The 19355-nt window shown below is 48.4% G+C and overlaps 1 protein-coding gene across 1 annotated transcript in view; it reads left to right on the top strand.

Moving 5' to 3' along the window:
* The window catches only part of PTK7 (protein tyrosine kinase 7 (inactive)), a 998735-nt gene that overhangs the window by 953199 nt on the left and 26181 nt on the right, over positions 1–19355 (top strand). Inside the window, exon 19 of the mRNA XM_069608884.1 lies at positions 15683–15861. Coding sequence (XP_069464985.1) covers positions 15683–15861 — 179 coding nt within the window. The remainder of the gene's footprint in view (positions 1–15682; positions 15862–19355) is intronic.

Below are 19355 nucleotides of genomic sequence, written 5' to 3'. Positions count from 1 at the left end.
CATTCAAACCCGGAGGTGGCTTTCCAATAGCAGATAGCCAGTTTCCCAGAATTCCTAGAACTCAATAAAACATTACTTCAGTCATGTGCCAGGTGCAAAATACCAAAGCATGAGCAGTCACTAAGTCCCACAACCCCTAGTACACCGTTTATTAGTTGGCACACGCCGACCATGTATTCTCAGAGGGAGGACCTGGGTAAACCATTATAAACAAAAGTTAGAATACACTTAGGACTAATTATACCTTACCTACACTTTACCTTTAGAATAGTTAGGTCAGTTTCAGGATACTGTAGGATAACACAGCGAGTGAATAAAAAGAATTGAATAAGGAACCATCAGTTAGAGAATGAATATGTTGAAAATAAGAGTTGGAAAAATTGTATTACCCAAATTAATCCTTTACAAACGATTGAATGGTAAATCTGGCCGAATTCGGCCATTACCATTTGATAGTTTGTAAACAATCAGTTTCAGTAATCGCTACCAAACATGGGGAGCGGAGGTGTGCCCTGCTCACCATGTTTGGTATTGATGGCTTTTGGGTGTAGCGGGGGTGTCCTCCCGCTTTTGGAGGCTTAGAGATGGGGGACAGGAAAAAAAAGCAGACCTTGCTGCGTCAGATCTGACCCACGTAGGAGGAACAGATCCGAGGCTGCAGGGTTAAAAGATGAGCGGACTGCGAAAAGGTAAGTAGGAGGTGGGTGGGTGCTCGGCTGAGTGTATGGGGTGGGTGGGGGCGTTTTAGTTTGGGCGGATTTGGCCGCTGCGAAATGTGCTTCACGGCTGAATTGACCACGGTAAATTTGTCCGCAAACAATTGTGCCACGGCCAAACCGTATACATCCAGAAAAATCAAACCTTTCATCCAGGATTCAAAGCCCCATTAATTAAGCCACCATGCCTTACAAAGCCCTTCACTAGCTGGAGAACAGAGGGCCTAGTGCCCTAGAGTCCTAGGTCCCAATGTAGTGCTCTTCAGGGGATTAGTCTTTTTTTTTTTTTTTTGTCTGATCAAAAATTGGCAAATCCAATAGGCAGTTTGTAAGGGTTTTAAAGTTGAACAATGGAAAAAACGTTTTTAGCAGATGTGCTCCCAATCCAACCATCTTAGGGGAAGCCCAAGGGAGGATCTTTGACCGGAACCCCACCGTTAATTCAGGGTAAGGAGAGGGTAGGGAAAGCACTTTCCACCCATTAAATATATTGCATGGGGAGGGGGTGCAAAAGGTAGGTTTACTCACCCCCCTATACTCCGATTTACTCAGCGACCAGGGTAGATGTTTCTGAAATCGCTGGGCCCACTTTTTTCGTCCCTTGGTTCAGATGGAGGAAGTCCAGGAGTGTCTGGTTCAGAGGTCACTTTTGTCATTGGTTTTGGGTCTAGCTAGTCGGCAGTTCTGTGCTCCAATGGATCAGTTTTGCGCACTGTACACCTCTACTAAACTGAAAAAAGGACCACCACTCTGGTGACGACCTCAGAGGACTCCAAGAACCCGATGCAGGCAGCGATTACCACTCTGAAGATAAAGTTGACCCTGGTGGCAGAAACTAAATCTGGTGCGGCTGTGCCCCTCTTCGAGTTGTAAAGCTGCAACTACAAGGGGATGTTTCTTATTTTGTAATTCAAGCATCTGCGGAGTAAGCCCATGACAAAACTGGCCAGCCCACAGGATGGTTCTAGGTCACTTACAAAGGCTTCCTAGGGCAGGGTCCTCAAGCAGGGGTTGAGACTGGTTGTTCCGACCAGTCATTGGGTCGAAGCACTACTGAAGGCCCCCTGGAAATTGTCAAAGGACAAGGTCTTCGCCGGGACAATTAAAGAAAGCTATGCAGGCTGGCTTTCAGCGACAAGTTCTAGTCTTCAGCAAGATGTAGGGGTCTTGGCTACAATGACGCTCTGATAAATGTCTTCTGGAGGACCTTTCATCCAGGATTCAAGCTGTAGTCTGCCTCAACGCCACCAATGCTAAGTGTTGGGAAAGATTTCTCTTTTGGCAACTTCCCTTCCATATTCTATGGACCCCCAGACCTTTTGTTGTTGAACTTGACCTGACCTTTGTACAGGGAAGTGAAGCCTTCAGCTTCATTTCACTGGCATTTTTGCTAATTTTGGACACTGATCATTCCTTAAGACTATTGGTACTAGGAAACACTGTTTCTCTTTTGTCCTGTTACCTTTATAGGTCACTTTTTGACAGTGTACACAGCATCTTACAATGCAGTGCAGTGGGGATACTGTTGTATCACCCTAATCTTTTACATTTAGGATTTTTGGTTACTTTTAGAATTGCCTGAAGACAAGCTGGTGGCAGGAGATATACCTTGTTACCATGTTTGTGTTATTCACCTTTACCCCGCATAGCTACTAAACCAGGCTAGTGCCCTCAAATGACTGGGCCACGAGATTTCTACTTGGTCTTTGGCCATGTTGTTGTTTGACCTTCTTCCTCCGTTGAGATGAGGAAATCCCATATAAGATCATGCATGTGCTTGGGAAAACTGCTACTTTCTCTGGCTAGTGATGCCTTTGTGTGTGCTTGGTCTAGGAAGGGCTGGGGCTGTCTGGTCCCATTCCACATCCATGGTGCTCGACAGTCTATGTGCGTAGCATGAGTGAAACCCACAGTGGTCCTTCATTGGACCACTGCTGGTTGGTTGAATGGTGCAGATCCTTACCATTGGTGGGCTCGGACTTGCTTTGAGCCAGGATTTAGGATAAGAAAGACACCTACCACAAATTCTCCAGAATGGCATCGAAGCCAAGTATCCTGTGTAGAAGAGCAGCTGACTGAAGATCCATTGACTGTTTGGTCTGATGAAGCATGGCTGGACTGCCTGATCTGCGAAGGCCCTGAGCGGTGCTTCCCACCTTGGATTGGTGGGACCAACCAGTAAGTAATTTCAACACTTCCACCCCCCCCCCCGTTCTCCTTTAGAACAAATTGTTTTTTCCATTCCATCGCTTTTTCGTTGGATCTGTAAGGAAGGCATGGTATCAAACAGTGAACACAGACACAAGTGATCACAGTTCAAGGGTGTTTAACTTCAGTGGGTTGGTTGAACGCCTATCTAACCCTAAATCTAAGGATGGGAGCAAGCTACAACCATCAAAGTAAAAATAACAGTCCTAGTGGAGTCTTGTCAAAATAAAAAAGGGCTTTTACTAATAAACCAATTGCCAATCCTTACTAATTCAAAATACAAATGGTGTGGGAAAACGGTGTATGCAAAAGAATTGTTCAAGAAACAATATGTCAGGACAGATGAGTGATAAGCTCTCCTTTCCCATGTTTCAGCATGGCGCAAGGCACTGCACTTGAGCTTGGAACACACTCTAGCTCCTTTGAGTACAAAGATGCAGTTCAAAATCAAATACCTTCTGCAATAAAGTTTATCGCTCGCAGAGTGCTTTGGTTACCAAAACAACACTTAGTTCTCTCTCCTCAAAAGTTCACTGTCCTTCGTTTTCAGGTATAACTTTCACTTTGGGTCTCCGTCGATCGAGCTCGGACCCCTTTTTGACAATTCAAAGGCACAATAGGTCTCCCTCAGCTGGGCTTGGGCCTTGGTAGGATTCACTTTGAGTAGTTCCTTTCTATCGAAGACTTTAGATTGTGCAAAGGAGTTTTCTCAGACCCTTGCATAACCACTTCGATTTTCTCTTATCAGATTTTCACTTGCAATGTCGCTATTCAAATATTTTTTTTCGCTGCCACGTTTCTTTGTAAGACCCCTTTCGCCAGAGACCTTTGATTAAGCACCCACGTGTTGCCGGACCACTCTGCAAACTTGTGTCTTTTGTTTCTCTCATAGAATGTTCAACAAACTTATCAGCTTTCTGTATTTTACTTGCATCTTTCATCAAACGCTTCAACATTCACTCTCTGAGGATACATTGTTGCAGCTCGTAACCTTCATTTAAACACAGACCGGCCTAGTACAGTTCCTCCTGACTCAATGGCTGTGTTGAAGGTTCTGCTTTCGCCTTTGATCCGGGAGCCAAGGACGATACCATGGCAACTGCTGTTCCTCCCTGACTCGGCTAGTCATGCAGGAAGGCCCCGGATATCTCGGACACACAGAATAGAATTCTCTTGTGGCACTGCCTGGCTTTACACGTGCTGCTTTCAAATCCTCAAGAGTATAACGATCACTCATCGAAAAGTTCAAGGGCTTCTCCCTCCTTTCTCTCTTCTCGACCTGTCATCTTTGTCCATCGATTCAGCTGTGGCCTGGAAGAAACTGTTCCTTCTTGTGCTCTGCCTCGCTCAAAGTGTGCTCCGCCTTTTATCTGTGTCAGGAAGTTCAATGGAGATCAGGTGTGAGTTGTTAACTGTGATTGCCTGACTCTGACCGTGGTAATGGACATGTCTGGTCCATTGTTCACGTACTACTCTGTTTTCTCCCAGAGCGGGCTGTCTCTGTAGCAGTGTTCGTTAAGGGAAAGGTTGAGGGGATTGGAGGGGGGTACAATACCCAGATATCCTACCTGGTGGGATTGGTTAAAGGGATTATAGGGGGGTTACCGCGTCTCGCAACAAGGTGTCCCACTCCCCGAGGATCCCTCACCCAGGTTGTTTTAGTATTTATTATGTGCACCGGACCCTGGAGTATAATGGCGCAGAAGGTAAGAAGATGTACATTTTAGAGCAAGGTTACAGGTTACAAAGTCATAGGTTACAAGTGTGTTATACATGTGACAGGTAACATTTGTATCAGGCACATGGGTAAAGGCAGGCGGGAGCAAGTTCATGCATTCATTTAACATTTGTCGTCAACCAGTTGATCACATTTTGCCTGAATTTGGTAAAATATTGTTCTAGTCTCAGTGATGGGTAGTTCATTCCACAATTGAGCAGCTTTGACTGGGAAGCTGGCTCCGCCTATGATGGCGAGTTTAAATCGGGGTACTTGAAGGCGATTGGTGTTTGCTAGTCTTGTTTGTCTTGTGGAGTGTGTTCTGGTGAATCTGTCCTTTAAGTATTGTGGGGCTTTGTTATATGGTGATTTGTGTGTGAGGGATGCAGTTTTGAGTTTGATTTTTCTTGTGGGTGGAGAGCCATTTATGTTTCCTTCTTGTTTCTGAGATGTGTTCTCTCTTGGGAATGTCCAAAGCTGCTCGGAGAGCATTGTTTTGCTGTATCTGTATTTTGTTGATGGTGGATTTAGTGGCTCCAATGTACAATGCGTTACAGTAGTCGAGTTTGGAGATAATTGGGGCTCTGGCTAGTGTTAGGCAACTGTGCTGAGATAAGAATTGTTTTCTTGCTCGGATTAGTTTACATGTGTAAGCTGTTGATGAGGCTAGGGTCTTTACCTGCTTGGAGAATGATAAGGTGGAGTCAAGGTATATACCTAGCGTTTTTACTACTTTGGCTACTTGTATGCAGTTCTCATCGATGATGAAGGAGGAGTAGTTTGTACTTAGTTTATTGATGAGGGAGGCGGCACCTAGGATGAGAAGCTCAGTTTTCTCCAGCATGGGGTCTGGCATGGATTCACATGCTCATGAATATTCCCCGTCAGGCCGGGAATCCTCGGTATAGAAATAAATCAGTATCAGTTTCGTTTCTGATCTCTTTCTTAGTAGTAACCAATCACTGGTCTCTGGGTCATACTGCCCGCAGCCGATGACTGCCCTCTCCCTAAGCCCCGCCTCCGGCAGCCATCCTCAGATTTTTACCGCACGTTCAAGTGTTGAGAGTCCTCGTGCTGTAGCTCTCGAGCTTTTGCTGCGTTTTCACGCTTTTTCAGGAGATTTTTCTCACTTTTAAATAGTAATAATTCTCGGTTAAATAGAGCCTCAAGCTCCACCGTTTCTACATCTGATCAACAGGGATCCGTTTCAGAGTTTTCTACGCCCCTCAAGGGTGAAGATTCCGTCGAGTTATGCTTTTGGAGGATTCAAGAAGTTCCGAGGCTTACCCCGGACATGGCCCAGGAGAAAGGAAGCTCGACGCCTGGGAAGCTGTTCAGGACCTGCCCTGGATGCCAGCTTCAGAATGTTTTCAAGGAGAACGAGCATTCGTTATGCCTCTACTGTCTCCATGAGGACAAGACGCAGAAGGAGAAGGACTGTGCGTTTTGTGGGAACATGTCGGAGCGGACCATGAAGGATCGCCACCTCCGTCTCGCCAACTGGGTGGAAGGGAAGAGCCCGTCAGGCGAGAAGAAGAAAAAGAAGTCCGAGCGGTCTTCTACGTCCTGTGAGGGTGCCCCGGCGACGGGGGCCCAACAAAAGGCTAAGCACCGCGGGCACCGGGAGCGCCGAACGGTCGGGCTCCTTGGCTGCCAGGCAGGACGCATCCTCCCCGGCGCCATCAATCACGAGCCAACACTCTGGATCGGGTAAGAGGAAGTCCGAGAACCCGGCGAAGCTTCTGGAGAGGCCCCGGTCGATCTCGAAGATTCCGGCAGAGGGGGAGCGAGGCTTGGACCCTCCCCCCAAGGTGAAGGCCCCAGGCGTCCAGAAGGTGACGATGGCCTTAATTCACCCTGCTAAGACCTCGATTGAGAATGTCGCCGCGGCCCTGGCTCAGTCTGTGGAGGCTACACCAGTGGAGGCGCCCACAGGACCCAGAGTCTCCCTGCCACCGCGGAGGGAGTCGTCTTTCAAGCCCATTGAGAAGACCCCCACAAAGTCCTCGTTGGTAAAGGTGAGGGAGGGGCTGGTGGCCATCGTGGATACGGACACTACCTCTGAAGAAGAGCTCATCGAAGTCGTGGAAGAGGCCCAGCCCATCGGGAGGGATCCCGACGAGGGTGACGACGTCGCCGATAAGGCTCCTCAAGAGCCCTCGCGCCCGTCGTTTCCGGTGCCGCAGGACACCTCGGCGGCCATTTTGTCAGCGAGTCAGTCCTTATGCTCGGAGATAAGAACAAGGTTGCCCCTTCCCCCGACGGAGGTACCTGAGCCAGACCCGACGGGGGAACCGGAGCCAGGACCTTCGGAGAGTCCACCGCATAAGAGGACGACGACGCATCCTACGCCACCTCTGTGGCCTGCTCTGCCTTCCCCCCGGTTTACTACCCACGGGGATGATACAGGCACAGACATGGCTACGACAGGTACAGATGACGACGGAGGCGACGCCGGGACGTTTCCCCCCCGTCGCCCCCCTGCTCGGGCGTCCCCGCCCGATGAGATTGGATCCTTTCATGCCATGATTTCCAGGGCATCCGAGCTTTTCCAGCTCTGCCCAGAAGAAAAGAAGAAAGAAGGGTTCCTATACCTACGGCGCGAGGCTAAAAGGAAGACGGTCCTCGCCGTACCGCTTCTTGATGACATCTGGGATGAGGGGCTCGCCCTCCTCAAGAACCCTGCCACGGCGCCGGCAAAGAGGGACCGGTACGAGAAGAAGTACCGGGTCCCCGACGCTGCCACCTTGTGCCTTCGGGCACAACCTACCCCGGATTCGGTCGTCGCGGCGGCAAAGAAGAAAGATGGGGGGCATCGGCCTCGACATCAACTTCCCCGCCGGACGGCGAGGGCAGGAAGTTGGACACGATGGGACGACGGATCATCTCATCTGCAGTGACGACTATAAAGGCGGCCAACGCCCTGGCTATCGTAGCCCGCTACGATAGGGAGTTGTGGTTCAAAATCGCCCCTCTGTTAAACTTCCTTCCAGACGCCAAAAGGGCTGAGGCCCTTGAAATCCTACAGGAGGGGAGATTGCTTCGGACCACGCCATCACGGTGGCAAGACATCGCCGACACCGGTTTCCGTCAGTTGGGCAACAGCGTTTGCTTGAGACGACGAGGATGGCTCAAGGCCACGGATTTCCGCCAGGACGTACAAACCAAGGTTTTGGACATGCCCTTCGACGGGAACAACCTGTTTGGGAAGGCGGTTGATGAGTCCCTTCAGGCCATCAAGACAGGAGTGCTCCAGCGACGACGGCCGTCCTTTCGGAGCTCCGGAGGCAGACAAGGTGCCTCCAAGGGATCCGGCAGTGGCTCCTCCACTTACCGCCAAGCGGCAAGATCTTCGTCCCAGGAAGCCTACAGGGGACGCGGCAAGTCAGGTGGTGCCTGTCGTCAAGGAGGCAAGGCGGCCTCCAAACAAGATTGGACCGACCGTGGGGTCGAGCCCCCGCCGAAGCACCCCGGTGGGAGGCCGGCTGGCGAGGTTCGTCAGCGTGTGGGAGTCCATTTCCACCGACCATTGGGTGCTGGACGCCCTGGCCCAAGGGCACGCCCTCGAGTTTCAGAAGAAGTGCCCTCGGCATCCTCAACTCTCAAGTCCTACGGACATAAATGGAAGAGGTTCTCTGTCTGGTGCCGTGCACAGAAGATTAACCCTCTGCGGATTATGGCCCCTCAAGTGCTGCCGTACCTACTGTCGCTGGCCAAAGCTGGACTGGCTCACGCCTCCATCAAAATATATCTGGCTGCAATCTCCCGATATACCAAGACGACAGGACGGGCGTCCTTCTGGTCTCATCGCCTGGTGAAAGAATTCATGAAGGGACTATTCCTATCATTCCCGCCGGTGAAGGCTCCTGCCCCGGCGTGGGAGCTTAATGTGGTGCTGACCAAGCTCATGGGGGGGCCCCAGTCGAGCCTATGCATTCGGCACCTTTGAAGTTCCTGTCGTGGAAGACAGCTTTCCTCGTGGCCATCACCTCCGCGCGACGAGTGGGAGAGATCCAGGCCCTATCTTGCAAGCCTCCATACTTGACTTTTCATGACACGAGGGTGGTGCTGAGGACACACCCATCCTTTATGCCCAAGGTGCCGTCGGACTTCCACCTCAACGAGCCCTTGGTGTTGCCAGTTTTCTTCCCGTCGCCTTCGTCGCCGGCTGAGAGGACTTTGCACTCGCTGGATGTAGCTAGAGCACTGAAGTTCTACGTGGACCACACAGAGTTTTCGGAAGACGTCACAACTGTTTGTGAACTTTGGGACTGTAAATCAAGGGAAGGCTCTCTGGAAAACTTCCATTTCCAGATGGCTCTCCGGCTGCATCATGCACTGTCACCGGTTGGCAAACCGACAGCTGCCCGGCCGCCCGAGAGCCCATTCGACCAGAGCGATCGCTGCTACCATGGCGTTCTTGTCTGGTGTGCCCCTGCTGGACATCTGCAGGGCTGCGACGTGGAGGTCGACACACACCTTCACAAGATTCTACTGCGTCGATTGGGACTCCAGGGCCAGCCAAGAAGTGATGCGCAACCTGTTCGCCTAAGGTGAGCCTGGTGAGGAGTTAAGAGTTGCTTAATGTTGAGTTGTTGTATTGCTTAATGTTGAGCCTGTTGCCACCTCCCGTGGTTGTGCATGTGTGTACTGCTATGTATTCTCTTATTCATGAGCATGTGAATCCATGCCAGACCCCATGCTGGAGAAGGAACAAGTTACTTACCTGTAACTGTTGTTCTCCAGCATGGGTCTGGCATGGATTCACATGCGAACCCTCCCGCCTACCCCTCTGCGGCTCTTCACTTGGTCATACTGCCACTTTACGTGCCACCAAATCTGAGGATGGCTGCCGGAGGCGGGGCTTAGGGAGAGGGCAGTCATTGGCTGGGGGCAGTATGACCCAGAGACCAGTGATTGGTTACTACTAAGAAAGACAGATCAGAAACGAAACTGATACTGATTTTTTTTATACCGAGGATTACCGGCCTGACGACAGGGAATATTCATGAGCATGTGAATCCATGCCAGACCCATGCTGGAGAACAACAGTTACAGGTAAGTAACTTGTTCCTTATCATTGTTCAGGCATAAACCATGGGTTGCCATCCATGCCTGAACGATGCTGTAGATTCTGTTCACCAGTGCTAGGTCCTTTTCATAGTCCCCTGTGAGTGGGTGGAGGATCTGGGTATCGTCAGCTTAATTAGTATACGTGATACCCATGTGATGTCCAGATCATCAAACCGAGGCTTAGTGAAAATGTTATATAGCGTTGGTGAGACACATGAGCCCTGTGGCATGCCACAGGTGATGGGGTCTGCAGCTGCTGTAGGGGAGAAGACCCTCATGATGCGGTCACTAAGGAATGATTGGATCCACACTATAGCTTCAGTGGAGAAGTGTGCTGCTGTGTGTAAGTGGTTACACAAGACTCTGGTTTTCCAGAATCTCGTAGTTTCTATTTGGGCTTTTAGGTCAATCAATGCAGTTTCTGTGCCGTGCAGTGGACGGAAACCGGATTGACGGGAGCCTAGTAGTTGGTTTTGTTCCAGGAAGTTCTGGATTTGGATGTATGGCACCTTATCCAGAGTCTTCAAGAGGAACGGTACGGTTGTAACCGGTCTATAATTAGTGGGTATAGCCGGGTCTAAGGTTTGCTTTTTAAGGAGTGGGAGCACCCAGGACTCTTTTAGGTTACTCGGGATGGTGCCAGTGGTAAAGGAGGCATTAATCAAATTTGTGATAAAAGGTGCTAAGTCTCGCGCAGCATTTTTGAGTTGTGCTGGGCAAAGATCTCCTTTGCAATTGGAAGGCTTTAGACCAAGTATGACTTTCTCCACCTCTATTGCAGACACTTTGGAGAAGTAGAATTGGGTGGATGGTTTAGAGTTGGGCGCCGTTTTAGTGGTGGGCAGTGTGGGGGTGGCTAATGTCTCTTTTTAGTTTTATTTTCTTTTGGAGGTTTAGGACTTTGTTAGATAATGCATGCTGGATTTCGGAGCACCATTTTTTATCCTTGAGGCAATTATCTTGAGGCGTTATGGGATTTTCCAGTTCACTAAGTATGGAGAACAGTTCTTTCATGCTTGAGTTAGCTTGTGTAATTCTGTTGTTGTAGGTCTAATTCTGTTGTTGTAGGTCTCTTGTTTAGCTGAGATTTTTTTTATATTGAGATGAAATGTTAATTAATTTCAGTTTATTTTCCGGAGTGGGGTGAGCTATTTTCCCATTTTATTTTTTCTAATCTAAGATTTTGTAGGAGAGGGGTGAACCAATTATTCAGGTGGCTATGTGGTTTACTGTTTCTAAGCTTTAGCGGAGCGATAACATCAAGAGTTTTGTTCATAATTTTATTAAATTCTTCCACTAAGTCGTTAGGGTTTAGGTTGTTAGGTAGAGCATTCAAAGTGGGCATGATACCGGGGAGTAGTTTGTATAGTGTCATATTTTTTTTGTTTCTGGTAAGTGCAGGTGGTGCACAACATTGTTGCGGTTTAGGGGTTGTAGTGTCCAAGGAGAATATCAGATGGTGATCTGTCCATATTTGAGGTGAGATAGTAAGGGTAGAGATTTTGCAGGTTTGGTCAGCAATCCAATTTAGAGTTCTCCCTTTGATGTGCGTAGGCTCATACACTCTTTGGGTGTAGCCCAGTTCAGTCAGAATGTTGGATGTTGCTGTGGCTTGTGGGTCATAGATATCATTGAAGCCAATATTAAGGTCACCAAGTAATATTGATTGGGTGGTGTCTTTGAGGTTTTCTGAAAGGATGGTAGATGAGGATTCTATGAAGGTCTTGATGGGACCAGGAGGTCTATATATCAAGTGGAGGTTAAGAGTTTGAGAATTAGCTGTAGGTAGGAGTCGTAGTCGACAATGTCTCACATGATTCAATGGTCGGTGATGGAGTAAGTCTCATACCAAGCTTAGTTTTGGCGATGATGGCTAGTCCGCCACCTCGGAATCCACATCTATCCGTTTTGAGGATAGTGTACTTGTCAGGAACAGCTAGGGATAGTGCTGGGCCTGATGCCTCGTGCAGCCATGTTTGTTATGGCTAGGAAGTCGTAGTCTTCAGTAGAGATGACTTCAGATATTTCTATAGCATGGGCGACTAGAGATCTAGCGTTTATTAGGGCTCCTTTGAGTTTGGGTATGGAGTTAGATGGGGGAGTGAGTGAGAGAGAGTTTATTGGCGCTGTGGGGGTGATAGTTTTTTCTCCATTTATTTGAAGGTTGTTATGCCTTTTTGTAGTTATGAGAGCTAAGATTGGGAATGGGTTCAATGGCCATTTTAGTTCGATGGTTATTAGTTTGATATTTGATAAGAGGATCAAAGATTCTAGGTAGTCGTGCTCGTAGTCTTACATTTCTCTCGGCTATATTGCATTGTGTCATAGGTTGTTGTAGTTTATGCTGAAAGTTGTGGGGTTGTATGGGCGGTGCTAGTATATTATTAGAGTTGTCAGATGTTGTTCCTGTAAGGGGCGACATGGTGTGTAGTCCCAGTAGTATGAGTTAGGTGCCCAGGAATGCTAGGTTGGACAATATAAGGTACATTTATATAATGTGTAGGGTACCCTACATCTAAGTGAAGGGCTAATTAGTCTAATGCCAGTGGGCAGGTGAAGTATCAGGTCATAGAAACTTAGTCTGTCGGCACATCTAGATTTGAGAATCAAAAATACAGCCAAAATTGCAGTGCGAGTGATCTAGGCAGGCACATTTATCTAATGCTAGTGATCTAATGCACAGTTCTCTAATGCGAGTGAGGCACAAATGGGCTTAAAGCAATAATCGCAGGTGGGGCACAGATGGGCTAGAAGCAATAATCAAAAGTGAGGCACAAAGGTGCTAAAAGGAACAATCACAAGTGAGGCATAGATAGGCTAGAAGCAATGATCACTGGTGAGGCATAAATGGGCTGAATGCCACAATCCGATAACAGTGCGCAAATGCACTGGGTAGATGAAAATAATGGAAGTTCCAAGTGATGGCATGTGTCTTGGGGTACATAAAGTGGCTACTAGGGTATTGTAGTAGCTGAGGTAAAAATAATAATGGCAGACTAATGCACAATGATTGTAGATTTCAGAGGGGGCGCAACCGGTACGTTCCGCTCAGTTAATACATTTAAGGGTACCATAGAGTTCAGATCGAGTGTTCAGAATGCCTGGAGTTGACAATGGCAGTCCATGTGTACTTGGCGCCTGTTGCTCATGCAATGTTGGGAGGAAGTGTGCCGCATTGGTTAAAGGATGTGTACACGTTAGTTGAACCGTCGTAGGTTAGCAGGGACAGTCAGTGTATTTAAGATAACAATATTGTACACACATGCGGTGATAAGTTAGTGTCCAGTGGGCCTACCTCTGAGTTATATTTGAGTGTGCGGTTCCACATATGAGCGTTACGCTGCTTCAGCGCCGGAGGAGGCTCTTGATTGCCAGGGCTCTTCGCGGCAAACAGGAAGTTGGCCTTATACCTGGGCCGTCTTCCGCATGGACGGCTTCAGCCTTACGGCGGTGATGGTGCCGAGATAAGCAACGCTGTTGCTTAGAGACCAGGGTGAGCCTCGGTTTCACCCCGTGTCACGCTGGCCATCTCAGGCGCTATATTCCTCGAGCAGGGGCACATAAGTATCATGAAAGAAGGACGCGTCGTCGGGCAGCAAGCATCTGTATTCCTCACATACAATGATGGGTACAGATGGTAGTTGCACGTACCGGTGAGATGCAATTGTATGTGGTGGTGGGGACTGCTCCTGTAGTCCGTGACCCATGGGACAGCAGGGGGCTCCAGCCGCTCTGCTTGGAGACGAGGATGCAGGTGATCCTCCTGCACTGATCCAACCCCCAGGGTCTGGATCCAAAGGCGATGGCCTTGCCCTGGCCACCTGAGGGAGACCCCCAAGGACTAGTGGTCCTGGTTTCTCACAGATCTAACAGCTTTTATCTAAAAGATAGGAATATCATATTTTACCTACCTCTAATTTTGTTGAATAGCTTCTGGAACATTTTCCCATCACAGGAACTCTTCCTAGTCCAGCCCTTTGTCCTAAGAAGCTGCTTTGTGACATTTGGGCACAAGGCCCCATACATCATAGGGATTGGACTTATAAAGTTAGGGCATAATTCTTGTTAACTGGTTTCATTCTACTGCATCACTACTTACTTTGTGTTGTCTAAGTTACTGAATGCATTTCTAAGATCATAAAGGTGACTACATATATGTTCGATAATTGAATATTGTCATTATTACTACCTGCTTGTTTCATTTCCTACTGTGTGTTTTTGGGCCTAAAATATAGTATTTTTCAGCCTACCTGTCTAAATTGAATTATTGTGACCGCCCCATGAATCCCCTGACCCCACTCATTCTCTCCCGAGACTAAGCCTTGACCACTCGCCACGCTTACCTTGATTGGGTGTGGCGAACCTTTGAGTTCCCCTGTTCACTATAACTGGGGGCTTCCTAAAATCTGTCCACCAGGCCAGATTCTAGAAATACATCTTAACAGAAAGATCTGCAACATTTAAACAGACAGGAGCTGTCCAATCATGGACAGCCTCTGACTAGCACATCTGGCCAGCAACAAACACGCTCCCCACATCCGGAAGCAGGCAGACTTTGCCCACGAAATCTGGAGCGTTCCCCAGGAAACTGATTTCCATAGTTGGCAAATTCGGCCCTGGGATCGTAGTAAGAAGACAAATATAAACGATGGCCAAAGGGCGGGCAGTAAGCTGTGGCTCAGCCATTTTTGAGTGCATTTCACTCTTATTTGGCATTAATCGGTAAAATGCAGAAGTGTACAAGCAATTAATGTGGTAGATCAGTATGTGCTACCACCAGCCCATTCTGGAAACATTGTAGTAACTACTGCATTATAAATAACAAGACTACAGGGACACAGTGTTGCTACCGCACTTGGCTATATGGTGATGTGTGGAGGGAAATATAAACATAGAATTTTATAATGGAAAACGGTTCTCCTGCACTGATAGTCGTAGGGACTAATTGGTGCCCAAAACAGATGAACTTAGCAAAGCAAGAAGTAGGAAGGCTTCACTTACCTCCAAAAGAGTTAAACGTTGGTGGCCCACTTATGTCGATGGAGTGATGGCAGCAGAAAGAACATCTTTCCTAACAGAATGCTTTTATGGCAACCATGAGTGTTGGGAAAGATGTTCTTTTTGCTCCTTATCACCCATAGACTTCTATGGGTCACCCCATCTTTTTGCTTTTTGACTCCTGACCTATTGGTATTATGTAAAGCCTTATGATTTACTTCCTTTGTGCTCATTTTTATGGGTAGACTGATCAGTCCTTCAGACAACCACTGCTGACTGTCTCTTTAGGGATTTCCTGTATTTGTACAACTGCATACACCACTCTGGAGTGAAGTGCCGTTAGGATACTTGTTGTTTATTTTTCTTATGTAACTTTTGAGTTACAAATAGTGTGTCCAGGATGGGATGTTGGCAGCGTAATTGGCTACTAAGAATGGCTAGCACTCGAACATGGCTGTTCCATGAGATTTGTGCCTGTCCTTTGGCCTTCATCCTGCCCTAACGGGTCCGGAATTGCCTTCTATGCGATGCCCTTTCCTGTGGAAATCTGCTTTTCCTGGGATAAGTGGTGGCCTGTGTGTATAGCATGTGGCAACTTGAGGGCAACATGTATATTGTGGGCAGGGGGTTCTATCCTTTTGTCTAGAGTGCAGTGGTGTAAAGATCCATAAATCATGGGTGGGAAACTTGTTAGTGTAGGTTGGTGTGTAACTACATGCAGCACTGCTGCAATTAATGGGCGTTGTGTATTGGCTTGTAGAGTCATTCAGCACTGGTGGGACAGATGGGTTCAGCAAGGTGTGAGACATGTGCTTAGCATGGTTGAGTATTCTGAGCCCGGATAACCGGTTGTCCGAGCAGCTTGTGGAGCACAGTGTGCGAGAGCCTTCTGCATTGTACATTGCATTATAATTGATGGGCAGCTTATGGGGGTGTTCTTGATCTGTAATCTGTTTTTTCTCTTCTGTAGTGAGTACTACCACTTCCGCCAAGCCTGGATACCCCTACGCTGGATGCCTCCAGAAGCTGTGCTAGAGGACGAGTTCTCCACCAAGTCCGATGTGTGGTCTTTCGGAGTGCTGATGTGGGAGGTGTTCACACATGGAGAACTCCCACACTCTAAACTGGAAGACAAAGAGGTTCTTGCTGGTGGGTTTCAAAACTCCTTGCGATTGACCCTGGTTTAAGACTCACTGCCATTAAATCATGTGGATGTTGCTCTGAAGAAGCCTGCAAGGCAACCAGACGTTAATGGTTGCTGGCCACATCCACACAACCCTGTTGCTCAGGCTCAATGTAATGCTGGTTATATATTTGTGTGAAACCAAACAGTGGGACAATTATGTATAACTGTTGGGAGGGATTTTCAGAACCAGCCCTGTGGGAGGGTTCAGCGAGGCAAACCTAGTTGGTGAATAAAGTTAGACACTTAGTCTAGCAAAGATCTCACAAGAATACTTGGGCAGAGTAGTATGGGTATAGGGGCTGAAGTACAAGTATAGTTAACAGCACATGGAGCCAAGTAATGAAGTTACACACAGCTATACAGATATACTATTTGGCCTTAAAAAGACATGCAAATCCAACTTAAGTATACTGCACCCTTCAAAACACTAATTTCGAATGGATTGTGTCCTCCCAAGTATTCCTCATCTTATGATAACTATCCTTCCTGCTTCAGAAATATTTTTTGACAGGGGGCGTTGTGTGCCGTCTTGTCGAGCCGATGTTCCTCGGAGGCCTCCGTTTGACTGTCAACATCCTTGTCAGTGTAAATAGCACACGCAGCATGTGTTGGCTTCAGTTCTGTTTTTCCGAGCTAACGCTTTGATGAAATACACCGCGCTTTGGTTCTTCAATGAACTTAATCAGCTATTTTTGATCAACGAAAATGTTTTCCCTGTTCGATCCATCAATTCCTCAGACGGGCTTCAAGAAGTGCCAAGGCTGTGGATCAAAGATGTCGATCACCAACCACCACCGCACATGTCTGTGGTGTCTTGATACCGGTCATCGAATCTCTGACTGCAACTCCTGTCAGGGATTGTTATGACCAAAAAGGCTCTGAGGGAGCGTAAAGGTAAATTGGCCGTGAGGAGGTTGTCTTCGAAGTCTCCTTCGAAGAGCTGAAAAAGAAAATCTGATGAGCCGAGGGATTCTCCTCGACTGAAAAGATATCGATCAAGAAGTTGATTGCACCATTCTTCGTCTTCGAAGAAGGCCAAGAAACGGTGTCACAGGTCACCTTCGACCTCCAGTGATTCTTCGGCTGAGGTAATCAAATGTTCAACTAAGTCGGACTCCCCAGCTAAATGGGAATGCGTTTCGTAAAGAAATGCTGAATATCTTCGAGAATGCAGCCCGACCCCCCCCCCCCTTGAAGGACAAGCGGAAAGCCCATGCCCCTGTCGATCTGCATCAAGATGACAAAGGGAAGTCGAAGACAAAATGATTAATCTTCAAATCCAAACCATAAGCCGGAACTGCATCGAGAAAAATCTCGAAACGCCGAGAAATAGTTGAGTGCTTCAAAAGTCAGGAATCCAGTCCATCGAGGGTTCCTTTGATAAAACATAAAGTCGGCAACTCTGCCCTCGCTAATGGCGTCGGAGCCGTCGACTCGAGTGTCAAAGTCAACTCTGACAAAATCGGCTCTAACTTCAAGGTCGTTGTCGATGATTTCTTCAAAGTTGTCAGTCAATAGTAACATAGGAAAAGGTTTTCAAACCCATGCCAAAGTAAGACTATTTCAAGACTTGAACCTCAATCTAAGAAGACAATGAACCTTCGTATTATAACACCCCACCATTTGGGTTACCATATGCCCCCCTAATGTGCCAGAGGAGATGATTTCAGAAGATTCTAGGTTAAGACTTGTATGATGACCTACAATCAACCAGTGGTATAGATACCTCACCAGAACTGGAATTTGGTAAGCAAGATCCTACTGACCACACTGACTCCTCATATAGGCAGCTAATGAGCAAGATGATGGAATTTGTAGGTTGGAGCAGGTTTACACCTTCTTTTGAACATGATGACCCGACCTATATTTTGGATCAGGGTCCCTAAAGAGATCACATTTTACCTTTTCACATTGCTCTACGAAAATGTTCTCAACAAATTGGGAGATGCCAGGGATTGTGGCTGCAGTAAATCTAAATTTAGCAAAACAATATAGGCCATCTAGCAGTGACCAAGTGTAGTTAACAAAACACCAGAAAGTTTGGTGGTTCATGCTACTACATCAACCAAATAATCAGCATACCCCTCTATACTCTTACGTCCCGTCCCCTTTCCTCCATACTGTATGGGTGTTCCTTGCGAGGGACGGGAGACGGAACCTTTTTCACCAGGAAAACCTTCTTCCCCTTTAAATTTAGAGGCATGCAGGGGGTGTGGCCCTGGAAGCATGCACTGCCTGACTCTGCCCTCTCGCGCCACACCTCAGTCCCCTTTGCCACGTCGACGGGAACGGGCCGAATTCACCAGCGCTCCTGGGTTTGGCTTCGGCCATGTAATGCCACGTGCGGTTACTTCTGTCTTTTTTTTAATTACAGATGCTCAGTCCTCAGGCGTCACGCTCTTCCCCGGCGCATGTGGACAGCCAACAGGTTTAGCAGGTGCCCAGCCTGTGACGGCCTCTTCCAACTTCAGACCCCCACGCTCTCTGCCCACGTTGCCTTGGCCCAGACCACGGTTGGCAAGCATGTTCTGCGTGCGATGCACTGTCCTACAGGTCTCTGAAGAACAGACTAGCCAGGTGGAGGGAGCTCTTCCAGAAGTCACCTCCAGAGGACCTGAAGAACTTCGTTCATCATCGATCCAGGCCCAATGTAGGGGCCTCTATTTTCAGTTGCACCCCGCAAGGGAGACTCCTTCCCAGGGAATCACCGGCGTGGGAGGGTCCGCTGAGGTTCTTGTACCGACATGCACAACTCGGCTGCTGCAGCTACTGGCCTAAAGGCTGAGGGATCCACGGATCCTCCGGATGAAAGTGTTGAGGGACCGGAAGGTTCCACCGGGTCTTCACCCGAGGGGCCACGCCCTGATACTGGCGCTTCGGCCAAGGGAGTGCCTAAACGCAGCTCTACCGGCCCTCGGGCCGAGGGTTCCACACCTACCGGGTCTAGGCCCGAGGAGCAGGGTAGGCCTCATGATTCACACTCAAGTCCTGGAGGAGGCTGGGCCCAGTGAGCCAAGCAACACGACGCAGGTACGTGGCAGGCAGCTCAACAAGATGGCTGCAGAGCCGGTCATTGGCACCCGTCCGCCATTCCGCGAATTTGGCGAAGAACGAGTGTCAAGGTGGGACTGGCATCAACCAGGTACATGGCCTACAGCCTACCCTACATTTGCGCAGGGCAGCTTTCCCATGCATCCATATGGACAGTCTGCGCTGGCCCCAGCAGCCTCCCGCGATTCCGTCTATATCGCCTACCATCTCTTCAGAGTCCAAGGACAGCTTCTTGAAGTTCCTTGGGTTTATGAAATCCCCCCAGATGGGGGATATCCTCAGGGATGCCGTCGGGGAAGTCCTCCCTACGATGCTAGCGGCACCACAAATGCTGACTCCTCTGGCCCTGGCACAGCCTCCACCGACTGCTCCGGCCCCCCAGGCCATTATCCTGGCAGCTCCACAG

This window comes from Ambystoma mexicanum, chromosome 4q (genome assembly GCF_040938575.1).
Source record: "Ambystoma mexicanum isolate Mex_15411 chromosome 4q, UKY_AmexF1_1, whole genome shotgun sequence".
NCBI classification, from domain to species: domain Eukaryota; kingdom Metazoa; phylum Chordata; class Amphibia; order Caudata; family Ambystomatidae; genus Ambystoma; species Ambystoma mexicanum.
Note: the sequence above shows the minus strand (reverse complement) of the source record. Positions and strands in the feature narration are given on the sequence as shown.